The sequence below is a fragment of the Phocoena phocoena genome, chromosome 9 (assembly GCF_963924675.1).
Source record: "Phocoena phocoena chromosome 9, mPhoPho1.1, whole genome shotgun sequence".
Classification (NCBI taxonomy): domain Eukaryota; kingdom Metazoa; phylum Chordata; class Mammalia; order Artiodactyla; family Phocoenidae; genus Phocoena; species Phocoena phocoena.
The window spans coordinates 78,485,314-78,504,462 of NC_089227.1; the positions used below are offsets into that span (position 1 = coordinate 78,485,314).

The following is a 19,149-nucleotide window of genomic DNA, read 5'->3' on the forward strand; positions in this document are numbered from 1 at the left end:
GATGAAAAAAATATGCTTGATAGAATTAACAGAAGTTAATTCTGTTAATTAACAGAATTAAGTTAATATAGATACTGCAAAAGAGGGAATTAGTGAACTTAAACATGTAGCAATAGAAACTATTCAAAATGAAACACAGACAAAGAAATGGGTAAAAATCCCCAGAGGTTCAGTGTACTCTGGGACAATTTCAAGTAACCAAATATGTGTGTAATTGTAGTCCCTGAAGAAAAGGAGGTGAGAGAGAGTATTTTAAGGAATAATGGATGAAGGTTTTCCAAATTTGCTTAAAAAATCTACAAATACATGGAAACTTAATGAATGTCAAACACATAGACGCATAAAGAAAATGACTTCAAGTTACCTGACAATTAAATTGCATAAAATCATGTAAGGAAAATCTTAAAAGCGGCCAGAGGGGAAAAGATACACATTACATGCAGAAGAACAAACTTAAGGATAAAAGCACATTTTTTCAACAAAAAGGATATAAACCAGAAGTCTTTCAACATCTTTAAATTCCTGAGTAAAATAACACTGTCAATCTAGAATTGTATTCCCAGTGGAAATATCTTTCAATAATGAAGGCAAAATAGAGATTTTTTCAAACTTACAAAGCTAAAAGAATAAAAGTTATAACAGGTATTAATTGAAATAACAAGCCTATATGAAAGGAAAGAAGAATATGGGAAGATATAAGACACTTTTTGATCTTTTATATTTTTTAATCTTTTAAAAGATAATCTACTGTTTAAATAAAAAACAATAGCAATGCATTTTGAGGTTTATGACATATGTAGAAATAAAACACATGAGGAAAGAACACAAAGATGTGAAGGGAGCTATAGGTATGAACTCTTGTCAGTCTTATAATACACATGAAGTGATATAATATTACTTAAAGTAACTGTGATAAGTTAAAATATATACTATAAATTCTTAGACAACCACAAAAAGTTATGGTAACTAAGTCAACAAACGAAATAAAATTAAATCACAAAAATGGTCAATTAATCCAAAAGAAGGTAGTACAAGAGGAAAACAAAAAAGAAAACAGGGCTTCCCTGGTGGCGCAGTGGTTGAGAGTCCACCTGCTGATGCAGGGGACACGGGTTTGTGCCCCGGTCTGGGAAGATCCCACATGCCGCGGAGTGGCTGGGCCCATGAGCCATGGCTGCTGAGCCTGCACGTCCGGAACCTGTGCTCCTCAATGGGAGAGGCCACAACAGTGAGAGGCCCGCGTACTGCAAAAAAAAAAAAAAAAAGAACAAATAAAACAAATAGAAAGATGGTAGAATTAAGTGCAGTCATACCAAAACCACATTAACTATAAATGGCTTAAACACATAAATCAAAAGACAGAATCTGTCATATTTGACTAAAACCTAAGAAAACAAAATTATTTATATTGGACTTCCCTGGTGGTGCAATGCTTAAGAATCCACCTGCCAATGCAGGGGACACACGTTCAAGCCCTGGTCTGGGAAGATCCCACAGGCCGCGGAGCAAGTAAGCCCATGAGCCACAACTACTGAGCCTGTGCTCTAGAGCCCGCGAGCCACAGCTACTGAGCCCATGTGCCACAACTACTGAAGCCCGCGTGCCTAGAGCCCACACTCCGCAACAAGAGAAGCCACTGCAACGAGAAGCCCGCACACTGTAACGAAGAGTAGCCCCCACTCGCTGCAACTGGAGAAAGCCCGCGCACAGCAATGAAGACCCAACGTAGCCAAAAATAAATAAATGAATGAATAAAATTTTTAAAAAATCAATTATATTTTACCTACAAGAAACCACTTTAAATATAATATAAAGACACAAGTAGTTTAAAAATAAAAGGATGGAAAAAGATATACCATTATAAAATTTTAAAAAGTTGTAATAGTAACATTAATATCAGTGTATTTCAGAATGAAGAATATCAACATTGATGAAAAGAGCACTGTATTGTGATACAGGCATATACTCATAATATATAGCAACCTTAAATGTTTACAAACTAATCAAATACCAGAGCTTCAAAAAACATAAAGCAAAACCAGATAAAAATGCAAGGAGAATTGACAAATCCACAACTACAGGCAAAGATTTCAACATTCCTCTCTCAGTAGTTGATAGAACAAGTAGAAAGCCAATAAGGATATAGAATAATTGAAAATTCTATCAACCAACTTGACTGAGTGACACTCTAGAACACACCACGCAACAACAGCAGAATATATATTCTTTTCAAGGGCACATGTAATATATACCAAGATATTCTTTCATAAACAAATCTCAATAAATTTAAAAGGAATCAAATTCTACAGACTCTCCCAGATAACTGAAGAGACTGCTAACTCTCTGAGGCCAGCATTACTCTAGTACCAAAACCTGAAAACGAACAAACGACCTATAAGAAAGCTAAAGACCAATGTCCCTCCTGACCACTGATGTGAGCATTTTAAATAAAATTTTAGTAAATAAAATTTAACAATATATAAAAAGTATAATATATCATGCTCAAAGTTAGTTTAATTCAATGTAATTTAGCAAGTTAACAGACTAAAAAAGAAAACCATAAGATCATCTTGAAAGACACAGCAAAAACATTTAACAAATTCCAACATCTATTCCTGATAAAAACTATCAGCAAACTAGCAATAGAAGAGTTTCCTCAATCTGAAAATTCTACAGCTAACAAACACTGATAACTAATGGTAAGAAAAAAGAGGCTTTACTGCTAACAGAAGAAAAAAGATAAGGATATCTTAAGGCAGAATAAGAAATAAAAGTATCCAGATTGAAAAGCAAGAAATATAAGTGACTTTTCTCACATAAGACATTCTTTTTTTTTTTTTTTTAGAAAATGTTAGAAAATTTTTTTTTTTTTTTTATGTTAGAAAATCCTGTGAAGTCCACAAAAAAGCAGCTAGAACTAATAAATAAGCTTAGCAATGGTACAGAATTTTAAAAATCAGTGTATTACTAAATCCTAGCAACTATCAATCAGAAACTGAAGCTGAAAAATAGAGACTTCCCTGGCGGTCCAGTGGTTAAGACTTCACCTTCCAATGCAGGGGATGCGGGTTCGATCCCTGGTCAGGAGCTAAGAACCCACATGCCTCGTGGCCAAAAAACCAATATGAAATACTTATACATCTGTTTAAAGATGAGCAGGACTGTATACTGAAAACTATATAGCATTGCTCAGAGAAAAGAGAATACCTAAGTAGAGAGATACAGTGTTTATGGGTCAAGAGAATCAAAATTTTTAAGGTGTCAACTCTTCCCAAGTTGATTTATTGTTTATGACTAGAGTTTATTGAGTCCCTGTTGTAATCTCAAATTTTTTCACTTTTGGTATGCACTTTAAATTGTCTAAGGTGATAAAATCCATAAACTCCCTCAAGAAATGTGAAGGAAGGAAGGATCCTGGAAGCTAGTCTGGAAATCCAACATCTAAAAAATATAATATTGTTTGAAGAGGGGGAGTCTTCACACTAGAAACGGATTTTGTGGCAGTCAGGTTTAGATGGATTGAACATGCTGTCTTTAGAACATCTCTTCTGCCCTAAGTTTTTCCACCAAAACTCTCTCCCACTCTTTCAGGATCACTTGGAGTTTGAAAACCATTGCATAAAATAGAAGACATGTCATTTTCAAGCTCTATTTGAATATTTATTCCAAGGCCATAGAATATGAAGTAAATGGAGAAAGCTATCTATTTGTCATTTCTTTATGTAGGAGCACTATAAGAGGCCACTATTCTTAGAGGCTCTAACAAACACAGTCTCTGACTCTTCTGAAGAGTCCAAGCATATCTGCATCTCTTAAAAAAAGATACTGTGTCAAGAAAAAAAGTTGCACTAAATAAAAAAAGATAAGAATTAAGCATTAGAATAAATAAGGAAAATAATGGAAATGTCAGCCTTAACATGGATGCAAGAGCACACCACTTTTCTTTGAATGGAGAGGCTATCTGACTTTTCTGGCATTTTGGTGATCTTCAGTACATACTTTTTACAGAATAATAACCACAAAGGCATAGAGTCTGATTCAGTGGCCCAGCCATAGACTTGCCACTGAGGAGAGGTCAAAGGGTAGGCTCAGCTCAGCAGGTGTGCAGAACTACATTTGTCCAGATTCATCCACAACCCTGCAAACAATGCTCCAGGGAGCCCTGACAATATGGGGTGGGAGGGGATTGAACTATCTAAAAATCCCTGAAGTGAAAACTAATAATGAGAATAGTTTAATGGAGTTAGAGGCTCGTTTGATACCAACACACCACATTATTCCAATAAGGTATTGAACTTGTTTTTTAGTACTGTATACAGTGTCTAAATTGCCCTATATTTTCTTTGTGTGCTGAATTCTGTAAAGTGAAAATGCATTTTTAAAAATGCACACTTTGTTCACTGTTTTACCTTCAGCGTGCTCTCTCAACCAAAGAGTAATTGGGTAAAAGTTAAATGATTCTTTGGGAATGTTTGTTTAGGTGTTATTACTAAGGGAAACCTTTTAAACTTAATAAAATTAGCTTACCTAAGGTTTCAATGAGATTCTGGCTAAGAGTCTTCTGAAGAAGGAGTTTGACCAAGCCTGGTGACTGCGTGTGAGCCATTACTTCTGGTGATGTGCTAAGGAGTGATAAGAAAATAACAGTAATAAGAATACAACCTAATATTGAGCTTTTATTATGGCCAGTCACTGCCCTAAGTGTTTTATGTGTATTAATTCATTTAATTCTCATAACCCTATGAAGATATTCTTGTGTCATCAGTGGTCCATTTTCAGATGAGGAAACTGCAGCATATAGAGGTCAAATTACATATCTGAGGATGGTATGGTGAGTTGTGGAGCAAGCATTCAGTCCTGGAAGTCAGCCTCCAGATTCTATTCTCATAAGCACTGCTCTAGACACAATGGTTTTGGTCTTCATTTGAGCTAGGCTGATTTGCTCTGTTCTGTGGCTCTAGGTTACATCAGTTATTTTTGCCATGAATTTATTAATATACTGACTCTTCTTGGTGAAAGATGTGAACTTCAGGCTCCATCTCTCTTGCACTTAACACGAAGCTCTGCAGTAGAGTTGGTTAATGGCAAGGAGTGTCTAATACAGGTGGGCCTGAGATACACTTTCCTCCCAGAGGATCCCAGAGAGGTGCAGAGGGCATCCCAATTTCCCTACACCCTTGAAGTGGTGGGTCAGTGGGGCTTGTGGCTCCGTTGAAGAGATGTTGATTTTAGGCATGACATGAGAGGTACATGAGCCAGGGAGTATGAATAGATCTTGGAATCAGAAGTAAAAGATAAAACCGATAGGAATCATACATTTCAGAGAATTGTTCATCTCAGTGGAAGCCAACACAGACAATTGCTGATCACAAAGACCAGATGCATCTCACTCATCCAGTGCAAGTTTCATATGTAAGGTTCACAGAACTTAGATAAAAACATCAAGAAGAAAGGAACAAGAGAGGGGATCTAAAAAACAAAAACCTAAGTTGACTAAGTTAAACTCTGAAATCAGAAAAAACACTGAAATGACTAAATTGACTTTGATTTAAAGTGTTCTGCTGTTGAGAAAAGTGGAAGCTTGAGAGCTAAATTAGAATACTTTTCTTTGAACTTATTTTATGCTTTTTCAGTATTAATTCTAGTTTTTTTTAACCCATATGTTTACCAATTTGGTTACTCACCATTTCTTGTCATGTCACACAACTTCTGTCTTGAATTTTCTCTTTCCTTTGTTACATACGTTAGACGTACCTTTATGAGCTTTGGTTATTGGTAAACTCTCTTAGTTTTTATTGGTTTGAAAACTCCTTAGTTTTCTTTCATTCTTGAAACATAGACTTTCTAGATGTATAATTTTAGGTTGATAGCTCTTTGTTTTAGCACTGGGAGATTCTTCACTGTTTCCAGTTGTTCTTGAGAAGGTAGCCTTAGTCTAATTATAGTTCCTTGTATGTAATCTTTCTTCTCTCTCTCTATTACCTTTTCTTTCTTTTGAGTGTTCTACTATTTCGCTCTCATGTAGGTGAGGGCAAATTTCCCTTTTAAAAATCCTGCTTTGGATTCATTATCCTTCCTGAAAATCTTGATTGGTTGTTTTCACTAATACTGGAAAATTGTTACCCATTGTATCTTCAATGATTGTGTCTCCCTCATTCTTTTTACTATATACTCTTGGAATTCTGATTAAATATATGCTACATTTCTCATTCTAGCTTGCATTTTTCTTAACTTCTCCTTCAGAGTTCTGTCTCTTGTGTTGTATTCTAAATAATTTTTTAAATGTGTCTTCAAGTTCACACACTTTCTTCCAGTTTGTATAGTGCTATTTAAACTATTCATTAAGTTTTTAATTTAAATCATTATATTTTTTCTACTTAAAATTTCTATTTGACACCTTTTCATATCTTTTTTTAAACACCTTTATTAGAGTATAATTGCCTTACAATGATGTGTTAGTTTCTGCTTTATAACAAAGTGAATCAGCTATGTATATACATATATCCCCATATCTCCTCCTTCTTGCGTCTCCCTCCCACCCTCCCTATCCTTTTCATATCTTTCTGGTCACTTTTCAGGGTCTCTAGTTCCTCATTGTATTTGTTTTCTATTGTTGCCATAACAAACTACCACAATACTTATTATTATCTCAAAGCTCTGTAGATTAGCAGATTTGTCCAATACAAGTCTCACTGGACTAAAATCAAGGTGTCTGCAGGGTTGCATTCCTTACTGGAGGCTCTTGAGGACAATCTATTTCTAGGCTTATGTTGTTGGCTGAATTCAGTTCCATGCAGCTGTAGGACTAAGGCCTCTGTTTTCTTGCTGGGTTTCAACCAGGGTCATTCTGAGTTTCTAAAGGCTGCCTGCATTCTCTGACTTGTGACCCTTTTCATCATCAAACCCAGCAACACTGGGGGGTCCAGTTCTCATATTTCAAATCTCTCTGACTTCCCATTCTGTCTGATCTCACCCACCTGACTCTTCTGCCTTTCTCTTCTGCTCTTAAGAGCTCATATAATCACATTGGTTTATGAGTCTTCACTTTATATTCTTTATTTAATAATTAGAATACCTGTTGTCTTTGCACTTTGGATTTTATTTCTTCTGTTTATGTTGTCTCTTGCACAAAATGCTTTATGTCTTGGCAGAATTTATGGGTTTTGATTATAATCTTAGACATTCTTTGAGCCCCAGCTTGAAGAAAGTGTTCCTTTTTATTGGCCAGGTAGTTGGGGATATTATCAGCCTAGGACTGTTTTAAAATTACGTTTCAGATTGAGGTACCTACACACACTGATATTGAGACTTTAGGCCCCTAACCTGGATTATGAATTTTCTTTTTTTTTTTTTTTTTAGCATTTTTTTTTTTTTTAACATCTTTATTGGGGTATAATTGCTTTACAATGGTGTGTTAGTTTCTGCTTTATAACAAAGTGAATCAGCTATACATATACATATGCTCCCATGTGTCTTCCCTCTTGCGTCTCCCTCCCTCCCACTCTCCCCCTCCCACCCCTCCAGGCTGTCCCAAAGCCCCGAGTTAATATCCCTGTGCCTTGCGGCTGCTTCCCCCTAGCTATCTACCTTACTACGTTTGTTAGTGTGTATATGTCCATGACTCTCTCTCGCCCTGTCAAAACTCACCCTTCCCCCTCCCCATATTCTCAAGTCCGTTCTCCAGTAGGTCTGCGCCTCTATTCCTGTCTTATCCCTAGGTTCTTCATGACATTTATTTCCTTTAAATTCCATATATATGTGTTAGCATACGGTATTTGTCTTTTTCTTTCTGACTTACTTCACTCTGTATGACAGACTCTAGGTCTATCCATCTCATTACAAATAACTCAATTTCATTTCTTTTTAAGGCTGAGTAATATTCCATTGTGTATATGTGCCACATCTTCTTTATCCATTCATCCGATGATGGGCGCTTAGGTTCTTTCCATCTCCGGGCTATTGTAAATAGAGCTGCAATGAACATTTTGGTACATGACTCTTTTTGAATTTTGGTTTTCTCAGGGTATATGCCCAGTAGTGGGATTGCTGGGTCATATGGTAATTCTATTTGTAGTTTTTTAAGGAACCTCCATAGTGGCTGAACCAATTCACATTCCCACCAGCAGTGCAAGAGTGTCCCCTTTTCTCCACACCCTCTCCAGCATTTATTGTTTCTAGATTTTTTGATGATGGCCATTCTGACTGGTGTGAGATGATATCTCATTGGATTATGAATTTTCAAAGGAGATTTTACCCCTCCACCAAGTGCATAGGCCAAAACATGAAAATTCCCTTGATGTTTCCCTCCACAAGGTGGGTTTTTTGTGGGTTTTTTTCCTCATTTTCACTGAGAGTATAGCCCTTGGAGATCCTAACTCTATGTAATTTTCCATTCAACCCCTAACTTGCTTGGGTCCTAGCTTGGTATCCCATCCCTCGTACCCTGTGTACTTAGTAATAAGAAAATTTCAATATCTCTAGGGACTAGCAGTTTCTATCTTCAGTCCTTGCTTAAGTCTCTGGACATTTGCTGGTCCTTCTATATATTTCTCTTCTTAAGGACTTCTGTTTTTTTTTTTTTTTTTTGCCTCCATGGTAATGTATGTTATACAATATTTATTATTATTTGGCCTTAAGAAGATCTCCCCCACCTCTAGCCTCCAGTGTCTATACCACCATACTGTTATTAAGAAAAGCACTTTTATTTCTTTTTTCAAACCCCACATCTTTTTGTTCCTAAACAAATGAAGGTCCTCATGTTTGGAAAACCTTTTAATTTTTACTTTATTTATGTGCTGTTTTTACTATTTACTCCAGGACTAATCTGATCTTACTCTGCACTGGGGACATTTCCCAGTGCATTCCCAAAACTTACCTAGTAAATTGTTATTTTGACTAAAATACTTAGTTTGGGAATGGAATAACATGGCTGATGCTGCCCTGGGGTAACAATTTAAACTATTTTTATATTACATTACAGTAATAAAACTGAATGTTTGTTTGGGTTTACTCTTTCATTGCTAGTACAATCCTCTCCCTCTTGAAAATAAAAGTATTTAATTGGGAAAAATCCCCACACAAGTAAAGATAATAATCATTCAATAACTAAACCAAGAAAACTTTGGAACAAAAGTGTCATCACAAAGATTCTTATCAAATATTTAGCCATGGCAAAAATATAATAAAATATCTAATAATAAACTTTGACATATAATAATATGTAGTACACATGTCCAGGCAAAATGTGTCAGGATATTGTTTTATCAAATTTTGCTAATAAATTTAATTAGTAATACTGGCTAAAAGTGTACCTTCCTACCTCCCAAGCTGAAAAAGGAGAGAACAAAGTCTTGGAGACCAGGTAGGGTGAAAACAGTGCACACATTTGAAAGGAAGGAAATCTGAATTCTAGAGGTGCTGATATATACAGTGGCAGTTGTGGTGAGTGAAGGATACACATATGCTGCGGAGCCCTCTAAGCACTTGCAAGGAACAGACAGTAAATAGGCACTTAGTGAAATTGCTCCTATTATCTGGACAAGATCCAACCGTAAGCAAGATACAGGGATTTAAAGTGACAAAGACTTCTAGTTAACTTCTAAGTAAGGCTCAATATAAGAACAAAAACACTGTCTACCCTAGAGTGGGAAGACAAAGATTTGTCTGATCATCTGTTTAGGCTGTCTTTTGGAAACTTTCAAAGACAGTATGCACCTCTCAAACTAAAAGAACTTGAGAACTTTGATGTAAATGGGACAAATGTGAAATGGATGAGTTAAGTCATTTTTGATATATCAGCTAAACATAAAGCTGTAACAAGAGAACCATACGGCTCACTTAAACAAATTTTAACAAAGTATCATTTTTTCTGCACTCAGCTGGCAGCTGTTGGAAGTAATTCTGTTAAAATGATTCAAGCTGAAATGTTTATATTATTTTCTTGAGAGCAAAACTTAATATAATTTGAAAAGTCATTTCATTTTTTCATAATGAAAATATATTCATCGTATAATATAATTCAGCACTGATAAATTGAATGATTAGAAAAAAGCAGAAATGTAATAAATACTGTGGATCATAAATAAATGTGTAACATATGATAGGGAAGGGAACAAGTGAACAGGGTGAACATAGATGATTTACACAAAGCAGCAATATTATATTGTCAGGCTTAAATAGACACATTTTTTTCTTGAAAAAGTTAATTTTGCATTGAGTAATTAATAAACAGACAAATAATAAACATGGGCTATTATATATAATTTTTTAAAGAAATGTATAACTTTAAAAAACCCTCTTTACCATATTTAATTTTCAAGAATAACTTTATAAATAATGTCATTTGCACAAAAAAACCAAACCAGGTCTGATGAGCTCTATGAAAATTAAAGCTATTAAAGGTGTTTTTTAACCTTGTCTTCCATTTTATTTTTAGCATGAGAATTGCTCTAACTTCTCCATATTTTCCTAACTGTACACATTTTTTGTCTTTTTCAATTTTTTGCCTTTATTCTAATTTTGGAATGCCAGTAGACCTTACAGTTTAACATCCTGAATGCTAGGAGACTATTTTCTTCCTACTTTTGTTCGAATGTTCAGTTCTTTTTTCTTTTTGGTTTGCACATAAATAATTTAGTTTTTTCTTTTGCAAATATATCAACAGTTTCAATTTTTTATTCTTTATTTTCCCTCTGGTATTCCATTTCAATGTTGATGCAATGGAGTTACATGACTTTTTTCTGTATCTGCATACACAGTGATAATTCATTTAAATTTCGGAATTTCTTGTTTTTATATATGACATTATGTAGTTCTGAAATAAAATAAACATTTAAGCAAAACTGTTACAAAAATCCACAAATGTGTTAATAATTTTATACTGTTTAGCTTTCTTTCCTAACTATACCGTGCTAATAGTGCAAGTCATAGCAAGCCTTATCCATAGCTCTACAAAGTACATTTCTCAGTGCACCGAGATCATAAAAGTATGAATTATATTATCAATACTTTAACCATAGGGTCAAATAGAAATTAATCCTTATCTATTTTCTGTTGTTTAGTGGATTCAGCTATAATTTTGCAACTACTACTTGCAATTTTTTTTTTTTTTTGCGGTACCCAGGCCTCTCACTGTTGTGGCCTCTCCTGTTGTGGAGCACAGGCTCCAGACGCGCAGGCTCAGCGGCCATGGCTCACGGGCCCAGCCACTCCGCGGCATGTGGGATCTTCCCAGACCAGGGCATGAACCCGTGTCCCCTGCATCGGCAGGCGGACTCTCAACCACTGCGCCACCAGGGAAGCCCTTAATTTTCAATTTTTATACTATGTGGATATTTCAAGAGTAATCTGATTGGAATATTTTTTAAATGAGGGAATGTATATTTTACTTAGATTAAACTTTTCTTTTGCACTACCAGATGACCACAGCTTTGATTTTTCAGAAAATTCCCTTGGACAACACTACAGAAATGATTTATACAAGTAGCTAATAAACTTGTATATTTTATTTTCTATTTCTACCTTCATGGAAAGTTTCTGAAATAACAAATTGACATTTGAAATGTTACACTGAACCCAAAGTGTAAGATGAAGCAAATGACCTAATCTCTTGAAGGTCAAGTTATAAATTATTCTTATGATGAAGCAGGATGCATATGGTCCATGAGCAAAATCTCAACTGAGGGCTTCTTCATTAAGGCGCATAGATGGTCTTGGTTGCATCTCAAAGCAGGTTTGGGGTGTTTTACAGCAGCTACACCAGGACTAATTTAAGTGTCATCAGTTTTCTAGAGCCAAATTTTGTAGTGAATTCTTAGTGGTTCCCAAAACCCACCACAGGATAGAGCATTCATGCTTGTCATGGCATGGTCTCGTTACTAACTGCAGGAGCCCAGGAAGGGTAAGTGTGGAGGTCAAACATGGGTACAATCCAGGTAAACATGCCAAGCATCACGACAGCAACACCCACAATATTAACGCCAAGTCCAGCTTTAACCTTGAATATGAAAGAACATGAATGTCAGTCTCAAAAACAAAAAACAAACAAAAAAACCCAAAAACAACCTATGGGAGAATTGGAATACTGTTGAAGAAGGCATATGTCAGATTTACATGCATCCTAAATGATTAGTATCAATGATTGGTTTCATAAGACAAGGAGTCCTTCCATTCATGTCAAAAAAGAATCTATTCCCAACTAAATGCCATTTAGGTTGAGAGTCTCAGAGAGGTTCCTCTTAGGAATATACTGAAGTCATTCTGATTAGAGAAAAATCCCTTTAAAAATCTGCCGTTTCATGTCAAATCAGGATTTGAGTTTTGCTATTTTGTATTTCAGTGAAAATAAGGTTCAGGTCACTATATGAAAACTGAATCCTTCATATTCACTCCATATTGTTTTTAGTTTAGCCTTCAGTATTCTCTTATTGAGATTTAATACCTCTTCCATTCATCTTTCTTAGAGTTCCCATTTTTCTAGGTCTGACGTCATTATTCTGGTGGCACTAAACAATCTCAAATTGCTTGCTAGCTATTAAGACAGAGGTTGGCAAACTACTGCCCATAAACTGTTTTTGTAAAGAAAGTTTTGCGGGACCACAATTCTGCCTATTTGCTTACATGTTGTTGTTGGCTGCTTTCATGATTCAGTAGTTGTGACAGAGACCATACAGCCCACAGAGTCTCAAATATTTACTCTCTGGCTCTTTACAGAGAAAGCTTGCTTATCTCTGCATTCTCTGTATTAAAACATGGAGCCCCAAGGCAAAATAAACATTATAGAGGCCTCCTGTTCTGTCCATGCAAGCCTCTCGTTTATTTTAGAATCCTGTTTTTTTTTAACATTCACATACCTAGCACAGTTTATATTGTATATTATGCTCATTTTCTTTACCCAAAGGAGATTATACGACTTCTGCATAGAGGCATTTCCAGAATTTTTACATTACAGGGGTTTAGGGACAGCAATCTGTCTGGAAGAAAAGAACCTGGGGCTTAACTTGGAACTGCATTTGCACAGCAAACTCACTGAATTGCCTTTAGTTATAGTCTTGCTTGGTTTGTTTCGGAAGCTGGTGATCAAGATTGAGAGAAGAGCAGGATATTCTCAAGCTAGTCCTTCTCTACCACTACTTTTGTAATTGGCAAAATGTGCACGTTTTGTCACTTAAATTTTCTATTATTACTTGCTTGTGCTAATTTCATTTCATTTCACTTCATTTCATTTAGTTTTATTTCAGGTGCCACTATTAGAATCAGAAAAAGAAAGATGACTTTTCATCAGTCAAGCACTGAGCCCAACATCTTATTCAGAGCAAATGTCAGTTCTGTAAATATTCATGATAGTAAACCACAGTGCTTGATTGCTGAATTTCATTCACCCTTTTGCCTAGGTCAAGTTGGGTCCTGATCTTGACATGTAAGCTTAAGCCACTATGTGGAGCATATTGTTTGCTCTCTTCCTCTGCCAGCATATTACTGATGCATTCAATATCTCTGTATTTGTGACTGTAAATATTAATGGCATGTTTGCTTCTGGTTATCACTCTTAAAAACAATTCTATGGCCAGTATCACTCTTAAAAACAATTCTATGGCCAGTCATGAGCTCACCTTCAGAAGTAGTACTCAGGCTATGCATTTCCTAGCAGTTGACTAGCGTATAAAAGGATAGACAACCCAAGATATCACAAAATAATGTCTGTTGGTCTTGATAGCATTCTTTCAGCTCACTCACCATGTCAGTAACTTTTAGATGGCCATATGAAAAAACAATAGCATTGGGTGGATTTGCTACTGGTAGGAGGAATGCAAATGAAGTACACAGAGTAGAAGGTAACAAAATATAAAGAGGGTTGACTTGAATGGCTTCAGCCTGTTGGAAAAGATAAAAAGCAGTCTAAGTAAAATTTTGAGATAGGCATCAAAATGAGCAAAATTATTATAATAAACTTTCCCAGAAGCAGATTGATATATAAAGACATAAAATTATATATACATAAATGCAGTTATAACTGGAAGAATATTTTTTAGAAAACGTATCTTCCTCTTATCATTGTTTATATGGTGATTGGCGTCCATTTAAGCATTATAGCTCAGTTCATTTAGAAAATAAAGTATCATTTATTCCAGAAACAAAATTAAAACAGCAGCTGTTTATTACTGATCTAGCGCTAAGTGCTGTGCTAACTGTATATATATATATGTATGTTATATATATAAGATATATGTAAAATTTAACATATATATAATGTATAACATAATAACGTTGTATATTTATATATATATAATTTAAATTTCACTACGACCTTAAAAGATCAAAACTGTAGTCCCACATAGCAGATGAAGAAACTGAGGTCCATACACGTTAAAGTAACTGATCCAAACACATAGCTGGCAAGCAGTAGAGCTTACGTAGTTCTCAGGTCCCTCTGGCTCCAAAGCTTCTCATCATTCCATTAACTTTACTACCTCTGTGACATATGTAATTTTAAATTTTCTTAGGGATCATCACAGAAGAGTTACTACTATTCTTAATTTATCACATGATTTTTTAACTGCTCCTTGTTGAGAAATAAAAACCAGAAAAAACCCAAAACTGTATTTCACCAACATAACCTGCCTACATTTCTTTTCTAATTTGAAGCAGCTCAAGAATGCCAACATCTGCCCCTTGAGCTGGTAGCAGAACAATTCCAGAAGGGCAGTTCTTCTTTATACAAAGTGCTTTCCTTTCACCAAACTCATCTGTTCCAATAAGAAAAACATTTTACTTGAAGCTGTTTCTTGTAATTGCCAGCTAGTGATGGAGAGGAAGAGAGACAGTCTTCCCTCTCTCTCCTTGCAAATCTGCTTCTTACTTATCTTTTTAAATTCTTCCCTGGGCCGTAGAGAACTGCATCTAAGACATTTAAGCTTGAAGCCTGAAGTGTAACGTAGCTTTTTATTCCCTTGCAAATCACTTATATGAAGCACTTCTAAAAAATTCAAGACATCTTCTGGAGGGAGAAGTATCAGTGTTAGAGATCTAAATACTAAAGTTGCCAGGAAGCAGTGAATCCCAGAGTCTTCTAGAGCTGGAAAGGATCTGGGCTGACCCTCCCATTTATCTGCAAATGAAAAATATGGGCAGAAAGAAGGTAGAGGGTTCACTTAAGATCATGCTGCTTGAACACGGAAGAAAAGAGTTCTCCTGAGTTGAGGTCTCCTAAGAAAGCATGAATGCAAATAAGGACGACTCTGTAAGTTACCTACAGGGGGACTATTCAGGACCCAAATGATTCCACACTGCAATATGAGAACACACAAAGTAGAACACTCTTCTTTCAATGAATAGTGTAAATAGGATAAATGAGATACTCACCAATGGAGACAGTATTGGAAGAAGGAGGGTAATGGTAGCTGGATTGCTGGCTACCTCTGTTAAAGATGTGACGAGCAAAGAAGATATCAGAATTATTAGCCAGACTGGTAATGAACCTAGAGGAGTTAATTTATTTCCTATCCATTTAGATAGTCCTGACTCCTAAAAAAACAAATTTGCGATATTTAGTATTCATTAATAAGTCATTTAATCAGATATTTAAATATATTAAAAAGCATTATTTGATCTAAGAACTCAGTTTCTAAAGTGTAATTTTAATCTTTCATGTTTTTCTGTGGTTTGTTAGACCTAGGTGGGTTTGACATGGAAAAGTTCTCAATTATTCTCATTTTAATATACCAAACTTTAGGAAGTTTGAATTGTCTTCCCACATCTTTTCAATTAAAATTTAATTATATCTAATTAATATATGTGGGTATAACAAGCCATGTAGTACTATAGGGCTTTAAGAAAAGAGCAGCCTTTCTGGTCTACCTCTGTCCACATTTGTGTTCCCCAGACGCAACAACTTTCATCCATATTAGCTATTTATAACCATGTTTATGTGTTGATAGCTATTTTACAAAAGTCTACTTTTTCATATTTCTAAAATTTCAAATGTAGACATTATTTACTGATTTCCTAATACGTGCATAAGAATTCAGCTTTCTAACACCTTCCACCATACATAGAACTCAGCTTTCTAACACCTTCCACCATACATATATTTCCTGTCCCCACCCTCCATTCCCTTACACTCATATGTCAACATTTTCGGTTAAATCAATATTTAAAGTTTGCCATTATGATTATATGGATATTGTTCACAACTGAGCCACTTAGTGTACTGTGATTGCTTTCACTTTTTTGTTTTACTTTTTGTTTGTTTGTTTTTCCAGGAAATAATTTCCCTATTCTTTTGTTTGCTTAGTTTTCTAAGTATCTATCACTAATTCTCCAGTACACTCTCCAGTAAAAATGGAAAACTCCTCACAAGTAGATAAAAATTTCAGGTAATTGTCCTTTTTCATTTTCCCTAATGGAGGTATCAATTTTGTAGTATTCCCTTTTTCTGCTCCATTGGGACTAGTTGCTCTTTAGATCTACTTTACTGTTATAAAGAGACTTCTCTTCACTAGCATACTGTGGATTCCCTTCACCTCTCTCTGATGTGGGAATCCTTTCTTGCTAACTTCTTTGTGTTGGTGGGCCACAGGACCACATCTTCTGTAGCTTCCTGTTAATTGGTGCATGGGAAGTAAATTTTTTTAGTCTCTGCATGTCTGAAAGCCTTTCTTTTCTTTTCACATTGCTTTGATATTTAGCTTTTGTAGAATTCTAGACTTGAAAAAATTACCACTCCAAATAATTATTGCTCCACTTCCTGTGGCTTCCAGTCGGGTTCTTTAGAAGCCGGATAATATTCTGATCTTGGATTCATTGTACATAATACAGAAAAATCTGCCACAGTCAAATTAATAGTCAAATGGAAGGGAAAATCCTCCATTTGTGAGATTTCAGTGAGCTGCTGCATGTGTGAATCTGTATGCTCATGACAAAGTAGGATGGACATCAGAAATGCTCTAATTACAAGCAGTATACCCTCAGATCAGAAGTTGACAAAAACATCGCCAGATGTGATAGCCAGATATTATGTATATTATTTGCAGTTCTGACTTTTTTGTTTGTTTTTATTTTTTATTTATTTATTTTTTTGGCCATACCGCGAGGCATGTGGGATTTTTAGTTCCCTGACCAGGGATGGAACCTGTGCCCCCTGCAGTGGAAACACAGAGTCCCAACCACTGGACCACCAGGGAATTCCCTGGGTTTTGTTTTTTAGATGGAAAAAGACTATTTACCATTTAAATCACATTGGCACAAATTCATCTTTAAATATATTTTAAGAATGGATTTTATCTACACCTGATTAGATACAGCTGGAAAAGATTACCCCACATATTGTCCCTTGTCTCTGGAAGCCACTGGGATCATATCAAAATCCTACATGAGGTGGTTTGGTACTGGGTTCTCAGTAGCTCTCTCTGTCCAGAATCTCTAAGTCCTCGGTTCCATGAAATTTCTTGTGTTATTTTTTGGAAGTGGCCTTCTATTTCTATTTTCTTTCTTCTTTTTTTCCCCTTCTCTTTCTGAAGCTATTATTGATCAGCTGTTGGACTGATACTCTAATTTTCTTATCATTTTTTAATAATATTATTTTCTCTTCATCTTTTTGTTCTATTTTCTGGGATAAGTTCAAACTTCAATTTCTAACCCTGCTACTGAATTTAAAAATTCCTGTTGTTCTATTTCTTATTTTCAGTGGCTCTTTCTTATTTTCTATCTAGTCCATTAAAAAAAAATTACATTCTCGTGGGGGGGTGGTGGTGGTAGGATGAATTGGGAGATTGGGATTGACATATATACACCAATATGCATAAAATAGATAACTAATAAGAACCCTCTGTATAAAAAAATTAAATTAAAATTTAAAAAAAGTTTCCAATGCATCCCCTGTGGAAATAAAATAGCCTATGTTCACAGAATTTTTCAAAAAAAAAAAAATTACATTCTGTTTTACTTTCGTGACTTTAATGTTTCTGATATCTCTTTGAAGCATCAATGAAAAATTTTGAAAGTTTTCTTTTACTTTATACATTTTCCTTGTCTTTTTGGTATTCTTTCTCTTTTTGCTTATTTTTTGTTACTGGTTGTTGTATCAGAGGCTTTCCCAACTGTCTGGTAATCCTGGACTACCTATTTATGTTTTAAAGGGAGGCGATAAAATCACAATTGGAAGCTCTTTGTGTCTAAGTGAAGATTGTTGAGAGGAAGACATTACTATAGGTGACTGAACTGTAAGCCAGTGTCTCAATGATTCAGTTTTTTACAGAGTAAATCTAAATTTTCTACCAGGGAGGAGAGAGGGCAGTTGTCTCTCTGTTCAGGGCTGGAGGGAGTGTCTGGAGGCTCACACCTCCTTACACACTTTTTAAACAATCTTCCATTTTTAGTGCTGGTTTTTTCTCTAGCTTTCAGTTAATCTGCTGCTTCCAATTCCTAAACTCTTCCAGAATCTTGTGGATGCATGTTTGTTTCTTTTTGGCTTTTTTTTTTTGCAGGCTGTAGATTGAATCTTTTTCTACTTCTTTACTGTACAAAGTCATTGACCCCTCATATATCTTCTTCCATCTTCTAAATTTTATCAGTATCTCTTGTATGTTATTGTTCCTGCCATTTATTCTTTGTCTTTAGAGATTGATACTTTTTTGTTGTGCTATTTCCATTTTAGTGGAGACCTGAGTCAAAGTGTTAAGTCCTCCATATTTAACTTAATAGAAAAATTTTGAGGAATGTGTGAAAATGGGAGAGGAGAAGTTGTTCACAGATAAGATTTTGAAGGTGACTGTCAGTTCGTGAGAGTTCAATCATGTTGAACCAAAATCAAGGGGCATTTAAGAGAGAGGAAATAGCAATGAGGTGAAAGCTTTCTGCAATCTCACAGTTCCCGACTAGAAAGGTTATCTAGTTCTAGGCATTTGCCAAACTAATTACAGTTTGGAACAAAATTTTTAAAAAGTAACTGTCTCCAAATCTTTGTAAAACCAGTTTCTAGTGGAATAGTTATCCACAGCTATAGAAATAGGGTGATTTGGGGTATCCCACAGAAACCTGATTCTTTGTACTAGGATTTTCACAGCAGAGTCCCTCCATGGTTTCCCTCATTCTTCCAGTGAGAAAGCCTAGTGCATCAGACTAAGTCCACACCTTTTCATTTCCTTCAGTTTT

The 19,149-nt window shown here is 35.4% G+C and overlaps 1 protein-coding gene across 1 annotated transcript in view; it reads right to left on the reverse strand.

Moving 5' to 3' along the window:
• Positions 1-19,149, reverse strand: part of SLC13A1 (solute carrier family 13 member 1) — a 112,059-nt gene that overhangs the window by 25,123 nt on the left and 67,787 nt on the right. Inside the window, exons 13-15 of the mRNA XM_065883419.1 lie at positions 15,361-15,522; positions 13,735-13,872; positions 11,834-11,995 (exon numbers count right to left, since the gene is read on the reverse strand). Coding sequence (XP_065739491.1) covers positions 11,858-11,995; positions 13,735-13,872; positions 15,361-15,522 — 438 coding nt within the window. The 3' untranslated portion in view covers positions 11,834-11,857. The remainder of the gene's footprint in view (positions 1-11,833; positions 11,996-13,734; positions 13,873-15,360; positions 15,523-19,149) is intronic.